Source organism: Bidens hawaiensis, unplaced genomic scaffold (assembly GCF_021521415.1).
Source record: "Bidens hawaiensis isolate Kalapana, Puna unplaced genomic scaffold, B.hawaiensis_p1.1 tig00029330_1, whole genome shotgun sequence".
NCBI lineage: Eukaryota > Viridiplantae > Streptophyta > Magnoliopsida > Asterales > Asteraceae > Bidens > Bidens hawaiensis.
The window spans coordinates 247,533-263,940 of NW_027494851.1; the positions used below are offsets into that span (position 1 = coordinate 247,533).

The window sequence follows — 16,408 nt, forward strand, 5'->3', positions numbered from 1 at the left end:
GGCCTTCTTTGCTGGGGCCTCCTGGCATTCGCGGGAAGCGCACCTCAGCTTCCTTCCACGCGCATGGTTCTGTCACTCGTCTTTTTCTTCCTCTGACCTTGCCATGAACCATGTTGATGCTGATGTCGACGGGCATTCGTCCGTTACCTCTGTACCGGTTGTCATTCCTTCCTCCCTTCTTGATTGATGCCACGAGATGTGCAAGTCTTCCATCCTTGACAAATGTCTCAACAATATCCTTCAAGGATGTGCACTCTTCAGTACCATGACCTTTTGTCCCGTGGAAATCACAGGATTTGCTTTGATCCGCATTGGGTTTCTGCCGGATCAATGGGGCTTTTGGCCATGGCAATTTTTCCGTGGCAAATATCTCCGTGACGCTCTTGGTGAGTGGCGTCCACCGGTGTTTTCGGTTTGAAGGGTGTGTGTTGTCCCTTCCGCCAACAAGAGGGCGAGAGCTGGATGAGGTGTCAAAGTTTACCCTTGACTGCCAAATACCTAGCCGCCTCTTTTTGTTCTGCCGGGCGGTCCTAACGTTGTTCTCCCTTGTCCTCTGCGTGTAGAGGTGTGTACTCTGGGGAAGATCTCTTCCCAGCTGCTTCTCCGTCTCGGCAAAGCGCTTGGCTGCCGTCATGATGGCATCCCATGTGGATGGCATGCCGTCCTTACCCGTCAATGTGCGGATAAGCTCTGGGTACTCGGCGCCCTGGATAAAAGCGGCGCGAACAAGATATTCACTTATGTTGCCCAGACTCAGCTTCTTGGAGTTGAAGCGGGTGATGAAGTCTAGTAAAGATTCATCCTCCTCTCTAACGCAGTTGAGGATCGTCCACTGCTCTTCAGTATACTTCCTCTGCTGGCTGAAGTGCTGGCTGAACTTGTTCTGAAAGTCCGCCCAGTCATATATGTGGTGGACCGGTAAACGATCGAACCATGCCCTGGCTGCTCCAACCAGAGTCATCTGGAACATGTAACACCACGTGGGTTCCGTCCAGTTACTGACGGTAGCCCCCGCAATGAACTTGTTCAAATGGTCGTCTGGGTCGGATAGACCATCATAAGTGCCAATGTTGGACATTTGTTTGGCACTTCTCGGGGCGATTGCTTCCGCAATGTCCCTTGCAAATTTTGACTTTCCTGCATTCGTAGCAGTTGGTCTAAAGGTTTTGGAGAAGTCACGCGGGTTTCTCTCCGCATTTGTTGGTTTAAAGGCTTCCCCAAAATTCCTTTTTGGCTGGGAGTCCGTTTCCTTACGCTTCCCTTTCGCCTTATGGCGAGGGTTTGCGTCGGTATCGGACTCCTCCCTTTCGTCGTCTGAGTACTCGCCCTCGCTGTTCATAATGAGGTGTTGGCGAGTACTGCCGAATTCGTCAGCCTGTTGAACTGAACGCAAGCGTTCGTCCAATTCAGCTTGGAACTCTTTCTGACATGCTTCGGCCCACGCCTTCACTTGATCTAGTGTTTGGCGAGGGACCCTCGTTCGTTTTTCCAGCTGGGTATCGGTGGACCCCAGTGGAATATTTACTGCACTTGCCCCAGCTTGGGTAGTCGGGGTAGTGTTCGTAAGGATTGTATAACCGCCGGTGTTCCCCCCAGTTGCTGGGGTTGTTACCCGGGGTTTCTTGGTCGGTTACTGGCCTTTGGACCGGAGTAACGTTAACCATTTCTTCAGAAAATTTGAAAAAACTAAATTAGTTCTAGCTTTTATGCACGGATGGCGCCAATGAAGAAACACTAAGTGACCCGGTGCAGATTATAGATAATCTGGGGGTTAAGTAATGTTTCCCACGAGAATGAGGTCCAACAGAGACGGTTGTTCTTCAGGGGACCTGCAAAACAAACACCGTAAGCTCGTCACTGAGAAGGGGGGGGGGGGTTCCTCCTTGTGACCACCCTCCGGCGTGAGAATCAGACTAGATTGCTCTGAATATAAGTGTATATTAAGAGATTGCTAGATAACAGGATAGCAGATGATCTTACCATTCCAAGATGTTGGAGTATGTATAGCCGAAGGTAGGTTTCCTAGAAGGTACAGCCGGCTGAATAGTATTCCTGTTCTACCAACAGTGGACTATGCACAGGCCATACTGGTTGGTGGATAGGTTACGGCCAACAGTAACAAAGTCGGCTGCACTATTCCACCAACTGTAGATTATGCACGTCCCACCTACTGTGGATTATACGCAGGCCATGCTGGTTGGTGAATAGGTTACGGCCAACAGTAACACTATTCTACCAACTGTAGGCTGCGGACGCCCCTCAGTAAGAGTTGGTGAGTAGGCAGCGGCTAATAGTGACAAACAGTACTAGAGGGTGCTCCTCCTCGTACTGTTGTCGGTGAGCTGTCACCCTGTGATTGGCTCATGGGCTGTTCTGGTCAGATTGTCTGTCCTATCCATACCTTGGTAGGTATAGTACAAAAGATCTTTCAGAATCATACGGACTGGCTCATTTTGGCGGGATTGTTCCCGCCTTGCTCATTCCTTCATGTGACTACTGAAGTAGCTATTGTCTTGTGCGTGTAGCCCTGCTGTCTGCGGGTAGCCTTCCCTGATGGCTTGTATCCGCAACTGCGGGAACAGGCGGGGTACTTCACCATTGGAAGGCTTTCCCTGCGTGTACAGCTTGCGTACTGCGCGTAAGGTTCTCTGAGCATTGTGGGTCCTGCGGGAGCAGATGGCCTTTGCGCAGACGTCCCTGTTCAAGGTGAGTCTTGCGGGACCAACTGGGCTCTGCTGGGACCTACCTCTTCAATGTAGTTTAGGCATAGTTAACTTATAGCCAGTATGCATGCCGAAAGTATTTTCTACAATATATGGGCATTTCTTTAATAATATTGTTATATACATTTTACAAAAATAGAAATCTGTACAATGTATTATTAACGCTAGGTAGTAAACCACAGGTCCTACTAAACACTTTACCATGTGTTATTGCATATAATGTTTAGATAATTGTACAATGTATTTAATACTTCTGTACTTTAAAAGTGATTTTCTCAATCAAACATTCTTCTTATAAATATATATTAAACCATAAGACCATACCATCCTTTAAGCTTGTTGTTAATCTTATTTAATCACTCTTGTAAAAACATCATTCCCATGTGATCAGATCAATGCATATAAAAATATGTGACATTTAATTTACAACTATTTTGTTACTTCTTTTAAATAGTTACATATTAAAAATTGTAACTGGTTCTTATGTTTTGTACACCTCTCATATTTTACTTTATACTAAGGTTTTCTAGTCTCTTTATCTTATATAATGTGGTCAGATTTTTTTTAATAAAAATCATGAGACATGTGCAACAAGCACATGCGAGGCTTCTTTAAGCACGAGAACAAAGCATGTTTTTTTATGGACCCAAATATGGGTTTTCGGGTTATAAAGATAAGCCCACACCAGATGTCATGTAACCATCATGATGATGGCTTAATTTGTGATGATGATTATTGTGAACATTATCATGTGGCTTGGCTTGAATCGTGGGTGCACCACTTTTTTAATGGATTAATGCGGTCCATCGAACCAGTTTGGGTTTGTTTTTTAAACAGTCTGTCCAGGTTGTGGGTGCCCGATATTAACTATTAAGAAACTGTGCTCACTGACTCCCAGTGGACTTTGTTTCTTTCTTGTTTAAAGCATGTCAATTATTCAATTGTATTTTGTTTTAGATAAATCGCGATTTGTATTGTATGTAATAAGAAAAATTATGTAGCACTAAATTTCAATCATATTACAGCTTCATTGTTGAAATTTTAAACACAAACTACCAACATTATTATAAATGAATAGAAATAGAAATAACTATTTCGTAAAATTTAACTATCAATAAGACTACTTGTTGTTGCCAGCGAATAAAAGGCGCTAGTGGCCAACTCTTGCATGTTGGTCATGTACACACAACATGTGCCAACGAGCGGGGCGCTATAGATGACGCACGAGGGGGCTACCGGCAGCGAGTGACCATTGGAAGTAGGGATGCGCCTCGATCTTGTGCCATGCTATCAGGAACTCCTTTTTTTTCGAATAAGAACTCGAAATCATGGATGATTTCTTTTTTGGTAGGCTTTTTTTAAGGCTTGGAATATTGGACTTTAGGTTTAGACTTTATTTGTGTTTTTTTCATTCCCTGTTTTATGTTTTTTTTCATGTATTATGCTTATTATAACTTGTATTGTTTAAGTTGATGTTTTATAAAACTTGTATAAAAGTTGGGTGTTATTTTTTTATAAAACTAGTATATAATTTATATATTTTATTATCAAATTTATCTTTTAATTCATATGGTTATTTTATATTTTCAAAACCAAAATAAAAAATAAAAAATACTTACTGAAGTCCACGTTCACGTAAACCACAACATGCTTAGACGATTTCAATAGAGGCTTTGTTCAATGCATAATTAATGTTTAGTTGGCGTCAAATACAACGATATTATTTGACCTTTAAAAAAAAGATACAACAATATTTAAAGATGACTATAGGGAGGTGCTTCAACTACACCACAGTCTAAGAGATGTACCTACATTTGACATCATAATTTGGTTCTTGTATTTAATGTAACATTGAAGATGATTGACCACTTGACCAAATTGGACTCCTATACATACCCTACTTCTTAAACTCTCATAAAGTAGCCTCCAATTTCTCCAATCCCACTCAATAGCCTTTAACAAAAATTTAACGTGAATTGAGTGTATGAAGAAGTTTTAAAAGTATTGTAACTTTGACTTAAAAAAAACTCATTTCACATTCTAAAACAAAGTATTCAACATTGCAACAGGGTGTTTACGGTTCGTCTTAATCAGTTTTGAGCCGTTTGTATTTAATCATTCATCCGAAAAGTCAAAAACCTCCTAAGTAGATCCGTTTGTACTTAATATAGACGATTTATTAACAATATAGTATAATTAAATATCTAAAGATTAATGACACACCTAGAAAGTAGTGTACAATCAACACCCTTTAAAAAAAAGGTCAAGTTATATATATATTTCAAAGAAAGAAGGTTAATAAAACAAATAAAAAGAATGTACATACTATTATTTTACTATATGCTGAAAACAAATGTTTTCTAGTTACATATAGATCAAAAAAGCTATATCGAAAACAAAATTAAAGAAAGCAAAATTGGAGCATTCAAGAAATGCAAATATTACAAGTACATTCAAGATTTTTAGGTGAAATGTCAAAATCATATTACAAACTTTTTAAAGTGTAAATATTATTTATTATTTTTTTTATAGAAACATAGATATTACATCAATATAACAGGTAGGCGGGCAACAAGCTGCGCCGCCACCCCTTTCTTAATTGCAAACCCTAACCTGCTAAAGACATACCCCTGCCCCTTTGAAGTCGACACATTGCTATGCACAACCTGTTGGACTCTGGTTAGGAAACGGATAGCTTCCGGTGCCAAGGAGCCAAATGTATCAAAAGCCAGAGGGACAAAAACATGTTGGTTCTCTTCGCAGGCTTTAGCATGTTTCTCCACCTTCTTCGTTTCAGCCCTTTTCATTGCTTGCCCAGCTACAAACCCATTATCCCTCAAACCAGCTAAGGGAGATACCCCTGTGAGGTCAACACAAGCGTGTTTCCCCCGGCCCAACCAAAGACGAGCAAATCTGCCGGTCGTAGAGTGGATCTCCCTTCCGTGGGGTCTGTAAGGAAGTTTACGGGGGCTTCCTTTTTAGCTGATATCCCAGCTCGCCTTAAGATGTCCCAAAGAACGTCCCGCACCCAATCATGTCGGTATTTGAACCCAGGCATCTGCTTGCAATGAACCGCATGCTCTCCGAATTTATCCAGGCAAGCCTTACGGCAGATCGGACATGTTTCGTCTTCTGGGTACATTGGGACCATCAAACGGCACTTAAGAATGGCCCTATACTCGACCGCAGACATGCTTTGGCGCAAGCCATCAATCGGGATAACGGTCAGAAAATCTTGGGCAAAAGTGAAAGGGTACAAAGTGTAAAGGGTACAAAGTGTAAAACATATGCAAACACATAACAGATCAAGATAATTCATGACTCATATTAGCCTAACTTGATGGTAAAACATATGCATCAATGAAAGAATCAAATCAAAAGTGAAAGGGTACAAAGTGTAAACCTCCATTAATATTGTTCTTTTCTTTTAAAAAGACAATTCGTAATCCAATTTTTAAAAAGTGTTAAAAGAGCATACAATTCCTTCGCCGTTCTTTTGAGAGTAACAAGTAACACTTTTAAACACGTGTATTAATTGTGTATGCTAGTATGTTAATAGGTTACAAAAAATTTTATTAATTTAATAGATTAGAATTTAATGTTTATAAAAAGATTTCACATTATTAGAAAACTTAAATTTCTCTTAATTTATAACTATTTTAACACTTTAACTTGGCACGTCTATATGACATCATTCTTTGTGTATACATACATATTTATATACGTCGGGTTTCAACAAAAGGATGCTCACACATAGATGTGTAATATCATAGCATCACCACATAAAAAAAAGTTTGAAGCTCACTATCAAGATGAAAACCTTGACGAATCCTAAGAGTTGCCTTAGTTATATTGCATCATGAGATTAGGGTGGTAAACAATAAAGTAAAAAATTTTAAATGTATAATGAGATAAGGGTGGTAATTTTTTATATGTCCTGAAAATTTATAAAAACATGACACGAAAAAAAATCAAGTATATACTGAGTTGTTATATCTGACTCGTTTGATAACCATGTTTTACATGTTTAGTTAACTTATTTATTATAAACCATCAACGGGATTAACACATTCATTACTTAATTACTAAGTGCAAACTAGTTTGATACGTTTGGATAAATGAGTTAAGTGTGTTGTTTTTGGGTTACACGATTTTCCACTATGTACTTATAAGCAATGCTTTCTTAAGAGAAAGAGGTTATCTTTATGTTCACATTATTTTCTGTCAACTTGAAAACATACTTTTATCGTGTGCAAATTAACTCCCTGATCTTTATTAACGTCAAAGTATTTAAGATTATTTATTTATACGGTTTATATATCAAGTATGTATTAAAAAACATGAGTTTTAAACATTTAATAGTGATATCTAAACCCCACCACACCAATTAGTCAATTACTATTATTAAATGTAGGAAAATTGGATTTTAATAATCTCAACTTAGTGCAGTTGGCCGATAATAATCCCAACTTTAAAAATAGCTGTCACTGCTCCCAACTTTCACACTATTTGTTTTCATTGGACATCCGTTAAAAAAAATTAACGACGTTAAGTTTTTTTCAAATTTCTGATTGATATTTTAGGGCTTTTGATCGGCGTGAGAATATGAATTGACTGATGTAAATCTGAACTCGAAATGGCGCTTTAAACAGTTTGATTTTTGTTAATTAAAAGTTTAAACATCGGAATTGAAGCATCCTTTAGTCGTTTGGACCACCGTTTGATAGTAAGTTTTACGTCAATCGACTCGTATCCTCATTCCGATCAAAAGCCCTAAAATATTAGTTTGAAATTTGGAAAAAACTTAACGTCGTTAAGTTTTTTAACAGAGGTCCAATGAAAACAAATAGTGTGAAAGTTGGGATCAGTGACAACTATTTTCAAAGTTGGGATTATTATCGGCCAACTACATTAAGTTGGGATTATTAAAATCCAATTTTCCTTAAATGTATCATATGTTTATTCTCTCTTGCCTTTTTATTCAACACCATGAGTGATTTAATCGTGACTCAAGCAGCACTATCACTCCCAAGCTGGCATTATCACCGACGATTTCGTTTTGAACTCACTATCTTAAAGTGATATTAAATATCTTCTAATTATATATGAGAGCTTAAGCTATAGTTGACTATGTACGTACATCCCAATCAATCATATTCACGGCTAATTATGAGAACTTTAATTATAGTTTGACTATGCATAACCTAATCAGGCTATTAAGAGAACTTAAGTTATTGTTGATATATAGTCAATTATACTCACGACATGTTTATGTCTATGGAATGTGAGGAATGAAACTATGCTCAATGGCTCAAGGTGTTGATGTAATTTGGTGTTGATGTTGTATACCTAGCCGTAAACTTCGTGTATCTTATTGTTGACTGGTGACTCACTACACACTTAATAAAAGTTGGTCGTCCGAAACACACACACACGTGTGTGTACGTATATATGTGTGTGTATGCATGTATGTATGTACCAACACACTTTTACTAGATGAAAGAAAAAAAACGAATAATCGAAATATAACATAAACAATCAGCCCAATTGAAAACCATTGGTTCAGTAAATCAGTAATGATTTAACAACCAACTTTTATGGTTAAGTTATTGTTATATATGCATAAAATAACCGAATACCCTATTACAATCATCGCATTAAACAACCAAAGAGTTCGTGCGGTTTCAATGTGTGTAATAAAAATGTTTTTTCTAAAAAAGTTAAAGAGTACTAGTTTCATAATAGGCATAAATGTAAATTTAGGAGTAAGTTTAGAATACATGTGAGTTGTCGATCCACAAACAGTCAAGTCTCCTACAAATCCATCCCTCAAATATCCTTAGCAATTTTCAAAAATATTACCAATATTTCAAAAATGATAATAATAACAACAATAATTGAAGAAAACAAGGAAAAACTTACAAACCCAAGTTGTACGTACTACACTACGTAGCCACAATCACAACACAACCATAAAAAGCATCTAAAAAACGAGGTCGCACAATGAGTTGTCTATGGGGTTCCCCGTTCTTCAGATGTGACAGCCATGTCTGTAGGCCACTGTTTCCACTACGGAAGCTCCACTGTCTTTGTTTATAATATCATACGTTAAAAAGTAGTGTTTGTATCAAATGAAAGGCAAGAGGGGCAACAATCTACACCGATGATCCTTTATATATAGCAAAACTAAGGAGCCTAAAAACTTATATTCATAGATTTTAGGATCATGACTTTACTATTTATTACCCGTTGAACACGACTAAGTAGTTCCATAACCTCCGTCTCAAAAACCTTTAACCATTTTATGTAAGGCGGTCCAAACTCCAAAGTTAATGACAACTCACAAGATTGGGTAAATGGAGTTCACCAAACGATCCACTATGTTAGTTGGGCTAAGTATCTCGTGGGCCTAACAAAAGATTTTCTTCATTATGAGAATTTATACGCATATGTGACATCATTATTTAAGTTTTGATAATTCATTTTTATACTTTCGAATATAACAAATTATAACAAAAGGATGCGACTGAAAGAATGGTATAACTTCAATACATCATTCATTGCATTTGCATCACGACATAATGGAATGACCAATCTCAAACTCATTATTAAGATGAAAACCTCGAGGAATCCTAAGATAGATAGATATACACGTTTTAAATAATGATTATCTGCATTATTTAATTGTAAAACTTATTTCTTATAATTAAAAGATAAAAGTGAAAAGTGAGAAAGTATTATGATGCCAAAGTGTAAATATTCCTTTGACATTGTATATTTATATTGTGGACCAAGTTTTGAGTTCTTAAGTGAAATTAAACTAGTTTTTCGTAATTAGTTTAATTTTTAAAGTTGTTAAAAAGGCTAATATATTTGAACTTATCGATACGACATGACCAAACCGTTTCTCTCACCAGACACAAACATAATGCCCACAAAACAGTGCAAGAGCTAGTTGAAGAACAAAGTCACCACCCATAGGATATGGTGGATGATGACGACTAGAGGCCGCCGACTATCCAACTTTGTTATGTATAATAGCACGATAGTGCGTTTGTTAGTGAGAAGATAGTTTACCATCTTTATCTCAATAAATCCAATTAATTAACTGTAATTCAAAATTGCTCATTTATTTTATTGTTTTATCTATTTGAGGATTGATGATACATGGGCCTCCATGATGAATGCATAAATTTCATGGTTACATTTCTCACCAGTGAGGATTATGAGCCTATGACTCTAGGAGGGGTTGAATTTAGGCCCAGTATGTAAGTCCGCCCTCAAATAGTTATGAACTGGACCGAGCTCAACCAGTCTAATCAAGCAACACCTTCATTTGGCCCAATTAAATGGTCCAACAAGCTGAACCCTCAATGAATGATATAAGCGGTATAGACATTGGTTCGGTGTTCGTGTTCTTCCCATCTTTCTCTCTATAGTATGTAAATCCCCCCCCCCCCCCTTCCCTCTTTATCGTTTATGATTCTCTTTTGTAATCCCTTCAGTTCATCAATAGAATCAAGTTGCTTATCTATGTATTTTGGTTGTGTTAAGATCAAATCACTTTATAGATTTGCACATTCAAACTGGTTCGAGATTTGAAACTTCTTTTTATGAACCTCTCATGTGCATGTTAGGATGAAACTTGTCTATATATCATCCGATCCGTCATGCAAACATGTTTAATTGTTTTAAAAATATATATGTTGAAACTGGTTTAAAGCCAAGTTGTAATGGAACCTACTCTGATTCAGTGGTGAAGCTTGGACGAGTTTGTAGGGGGGACGGACTCAAAATGCATTAAAAAAACCATAAACGAGGGGGGCAGGGCTCAATTTTTGGGAAAAAACTGGTAAATTTAGACTACTTATACAAAACTTTTGGGCGAGAAAAGGTTAATTCACACTACTGCGTAAAGAAACAGGGGGGCTGGGTCCACCCCGAGCCCTAAAGAAGCTTTGCCCATGCTCTGATTTGTCCACTTATAAAATGGTTAGTAAACTGATTCGGTATGAGGCATAGAGGTTGCGACTTTGCTTAACTTGATCCAAATAAAAGTTAAGAAAAGAAAATGATAACGGATAATACACACAGAGATTTTTTTCTAAGAGTACGTAGATGTGTCATGTGTGTGATACTACGTATAACATAGTCAAACTTGATCCAAATGCTACTTGGGCCAAAATAGGCCTAACCAACGACTCAACCACATATAATAATCAAAACCTTTTAAAACCAAAATGAATTTCAACATATAAGTGATAAAAAGTCCCAATCATATTACGTAATATACACTCCCATGAGAAAAACAATGGTAAATAATGAAATAACATATATATATATATATATTTTACAAAGAGTATTAACAATAATAATAATTTAACTAATAAGGATGAACATTCTTGGTTAAGCCACCATGTACATTGGTGAACAACCCCCCTAACATTTCCGGCCTGTAAGGCAGGTACGACCGCCTGCGTTCTTCTTCCGTGTATTCTCCTCTACTCCTCAAGTAAGCCTCGTATCCCGTCGGCTTTCTTTGCTTCACAACTCTCGCCTTTCCACCTGTCACTTTAACAAACGCTCCAGCCGCCGATGACGACGTAGAACTAGTAGCTGTAGACTTTGTGGTTGATTTTATATTATCAGAACATTTGAGAAACACAAAGGCGTCACGGCCGTCGCTGTTACTCCGGCCGACTTTCTCCTTTAATCTCCATAGCTTCGAGAATCCGGTGGAGTTGCTCTTCTTACTAAGCTCCGCCGTGGCGGTTGTTGAGTCACCGGACCACGCGCAGTACTCTCCGGTGGATATATCGTCGTTTTCGTTCTGTTGAGATTCCGACGACGGAAGTCCACGTGGCGATTCGATGAATATCTTATCGACTGGTGGCATAATCGGCAACCGATGATGGTCTTCTATCTCTTCAAGCTCATACTCGCCGTCGTCTAATAACAGTTTCTGATCGAATAACGGAAGCAGTTTATCTTCGTGAATCGGCGCGTCATCGTTGCCGATCAACATAAACGTAAAATCATCATCATCATCTTCATGATTCTCATCATGAACACGAGCTTCCAGATCACCGTTGCGATTCATAACGCTAATCGAATTAACATTTGTATTAACACGATCGGAAGAAGACGAATCCATAACCGTGTAGATCTAGATCTAGAAATAAATAAATTAGTTGATTCAGTTTAAAGTTTCAAAATCTGTTTTATAAGTAAATAGTTTGATAGAGAAGTACAAAATATTGTGAGAAATGATGGGATTAATAATAATATATGGATTGGAGGGTTTGGTAGTCAAATTTGGGTTCTTTTCATTACGTCGTGGCACACATATTTGAATTGACTTTCTTTTTTTATGATGGTCAAAAAATCTCAATTGTGTTGTTGTGTAAACATTTAAAGTATAGGGGCTACAAGTGTAAGATAGATGTCATATTGCGTGTTCTAGAAGGAAAGATGGATTAATGAATGGGTCAATTGGTCATCTACTCGTCTTTACTATTCCGTGCGATTAAGGGAACCTTTGAAGACGGTTTAAACTAGAGGTGGGAAAACAAACCGGTTAATCGAAACGACCCGAAAATTAAACTGAAATCAAACCGATTTGAAACCGATTATGTAGAAACCGGTTTGGAACCGATTAAAACCGCAGATTCTGAACCGGTTTATCATTTTCTTTACCAAAACCGGTTTCAAACTGGTTAACCGAACCGAAACTGGCAAAAACTGGTCAAAACCCGAACCAAAACCGATCATAAACCGGTTTTGACTTTCCTTGACAAAACCGAACCGGTTTTAACCCAAACCGGTTTTGAGTTTTACACCGTTTTATGCCCTCTAGTTTAAACTAGAGGGTGTAACTATAAATCGTGTTGGTTTGACATGTTTGGATTAACGAGCTAAATTGTTTAAGTTCTAACTATAATATGCATGCACTTTAAATAGTGGAAACTAAATACGGTTCAATTAATATATTTATCTGAACGTGTTAAATAGGTTGACGAGTTGATAGATTAATCAAGTTATATAAAGTCTTAAGTAAGTTGGTTAGTTATAAAAAAATTGGGTTAATGGGGGCATTAAACATGTAGCTTAAATACAACTCTTTTATATCTTGTCTTATGAAAGCTTTGTTGAAAATGCTTCAAATTTATATAGTTGATAAAGGTTGCATGAGTATATATATTTGATGAAAACCCGAAGTGTTGGTAGACTCATTTGAATAAGCTGGATAACGAGAACGAGATAGAAGATGCTCAAACTGTAAGTGGGCATGACTCAAGTTATGATTTGCGTTATGAGGCTCATGATCAACGGACAAAAAATCTTGACGAGCCGGATCATATGACAAACATACATAGATGGTCTGCCGCAGCTGTCATACCTAAATTCCACCATAGATTATTTAATCACAAGTGACTCAGCAGGTTTAAAAAAGCGATTAAATCGTTTTTAAAAGGATAAACCTATGATTTGAATATGTGACAAAGTTTGACGATGTCAAAAGTCATGCCTGCAAACATTAGCGGGAGGTTGTTGGCCATGAAACACACGTGTAAGAAGTTGTGGCTTGTGGCTTACAAACAAAGGAGAATGTGGTTGGAAACGAGTCACGTGTGTAACGTATATGTTCCAGTAGGTTTTTCTGTATTATCTAAAAAAAATATATATTTGTGTACCTTTCATTTCTCAGCATCTAGTAGGTTTGACAAGCAATTTATTCTTTCTTTGTTAATCACAACTGTTTATAATTCTAAAATAAATAATACACAATCACCATTAATAGTATGCTCTCTTTTATACATAAATTAAGTATTTAGTTAAAACTAAAACGTGTCATCTTTACTTATAAAAAGCTAAACAAATTTAGGAAGAGAAAAGCTTGTAATAGATATTGTTGAACAAATTAAAAGTAATATGTTGCAGTTTAGCATTTTAGCAATAAACTACTAGATTCTTGGCATGATGACATGTTTTGCTAAAAAATACTAAAGTTAAAGCTACATTCTTTAACTTAAACTTTGCAAGGCATGCTTTGCACTAACTGTGAGTTTTTTATTCAGTTTAAAGGTGTTTTTCCAAGCAAACAAAGATGTTACAACTTACAAGACGGCCATTCCTCTCTATTTCACTTCATAATTGTCATGGTACACTACACGACAAAAACACCCTAAACAATGGTCGTATTATGTGCTTGATGCTATTGCAGTCAAAAGGAGATGGTGTAATGTTTATGAGAGAGCACTCATCATTGAACTTCCATACTTTGGCTAGAAATTAGGTTTTATCTAAGGTAAATTTTATTAAAAGCAAAGTGTTCGGTATTGCAGTCAACTCGGATAAGATTGAAAATATCTTTGGTCTTTTACAATGCCAAATGGGATCATTCCTTATCAACTACTTGGGGGGTTTACCAAAAGAAAACGAGAATCAAGCAAAAAACTAAAAGCCGATCAATCTTTTATTGGAAAGCAGCGACGCTATCTCTTAGAGGTAAAATTACACTACTAAAAGCGGTGGCAGGAAGTATTGCATTATACACATCATTTAATTATTAGGTAGAATTAAAAAGAAGTTCCTATGAGTAAATACTTAAATTCTAAATTTCATTGGGTAGCAAGTGATAAGAGTAAGCTTCAAACTCACTTGGTAGTCTAGGAGTTGGATATCTAAGAGCGGCTAACTTAGCTATATTAGACAAATGGCGACGGAGACAAACACTGATAAATCACATCCATGGAATAATGTAATATCATCACCTCCCAAAAACTCGAGGAAGTTAGACCTAATTCCCATAAAAACTAATGTATAAGGAACTTGGAAAAATATTTCAAATATTGAATCGGGATAGCTTGGTCATCCACTAATGACCCTAAGATTCCTTGGTGATCAGTCTACAATAAATAAGTGTGCATTATACACTTACTGACTTCTATAGATGTTTAACCATATATATTTTTGGTCTTAAAACATCTTAATTAAAAAAATGACTTAGACGACACTAAAGTCACCAAAGTTTCGGAAGCTAACATGTATGGGAAACAATATTAGAGACACCTTGATATTCAACTTTGAAATCGTGTCAATGTTGTATATCCATAGTATCTAAACAACTACCACATTAATTATTAGATAAACAGATGTACACAAACTTTCACCCAACTAATAATAAACATGAATTATTTAAGAACACTTAACATGTATGATACCATAATCTATAACAATCAAATATATATAGCAATTATTCAATCTTATAATTATTATATTGTTTAATAATATAAGGTTGCAAGTTGCAACAACTCATGAACAATAATAATTGATGTCAGCAGTACATGTCGTGTTCCATACATTGTCACTAAAGGCCAACAATATTGGTTGGAAATTTCACATTACTAACGTGATATTCCAAACTTTAGTAGATCACACATGTTCATGTCTCCTTAAAGTTTAAACCACGTATTTTTATGCACCTTCAGTTTCATCCTTGGTGGCAGCTTGAGGCTTGAATCCGGCCTTGATGAACCTAGGAATTTATTTCATATTCAAGATGTTTTGAAAATAGGTCATTATGATTTATGAACAGTAACATATCTAGATTGGGAGGATGATTTTCTGTTACTACGCACATTTAATTCCGAGCTACCCTTAGAAAACTTTGAACATAGACCACATGTAATTTTGTAACCGACCTATAATATTGATACTAACTCTCAAGAAAAAAAATTTGTTTAATATTCAATTAAACAAAAAAATGCATATTCAACTAAAACATCACCCGCAAGTGGACTTTTTAAATAGAAAACTGAATTGACGACTCTACTGAAACGTCTGTGGCCCTTAGCTATATATGGTTTTGCCATGGTCGATTTTGGTCTCAAGACGAATAAAAAACTGAAAATTCGTTTTTTCAGTTTTTGAAAACCATTTGAAAATATGAATTTAATTTTGTTAAGAAAACAGTGTAAAACTCTTTTAGAATTGTAAATAAAAAAAAAAAAAAAAAAAACTTTAATTGTGTCTAGTTGACAACTTGACGTGGCTATTAGCCGACTGGCTATCAAATAATGTTTTCAAACTTCGCACAATCGCACATTCGCACCAGAAACTGGAAAGTGATTCTTTCTTATCATATTGGGCCTTGGCCCACTTGTAGTGGTCCTGAGCCTGACCAAGTGACCAGCTTTTGGAACTAACTAGGCCTCTCCAAGACTCCAAAACATGACATGGTTCTGGACTTCTGGACTCTGGTACCTAAATTTAGCATGACATCATGTTCGTATCATGCTAGTACCTACAATAAAAGTATTGTTAAGAGGGGTGCAACCTAAGACTGGTCGCTATGGGGCGACGTGAGAAGATTTTTGGGGTGCGGTTGGCGCCGAACACCGCCGTGGGGCGCGGACGGCGGAGGAGCGACGAAGATCCGGTCGTTGCAATGGTCGGCGCGGATGATGGAGTTTTGGTGGGGCCCCCTTTCAGCAGCTCTCTCCATCTATCTCACACATACATACATATGCATATATATATATATATAATAGGGGCGCCCTAGTGGCATTAAACCATAGCGGGACATCTTTGGGGTGGGCTTCGAAGCCCTCAGTGCTTATGTGGCGCTGACGTGGCACGGTGGAGGGGCTTCGAAGCCCCCCCCCCCCCCCACCATAGAGGAC

The 16,408-nt window shown here is 37.3% G+C and overlaps 1 protein-coding gene across 1 annotated transcript; it reads right to left on the reverse strand.

Moving 5' to 3' along the window:
- Window positions 1-11,106: 11,106 nt before the first annotated feature.
- LOC143578760 (uncharacterized) lies at window positions 11,107-11,877 on the reverse strand. The gene has a single exon (XM_077062243.1). The coding sequence runs from the start codon at window positions 11,875-11,877 to the stop codon at window positions 11,107-11,109; it is 771 nt and encodes a 256-aa protein (XP_076918358.1).
- Between the last annotated feature and the right edge of the window lie 4,531 nt (window positions 11,878-16,408).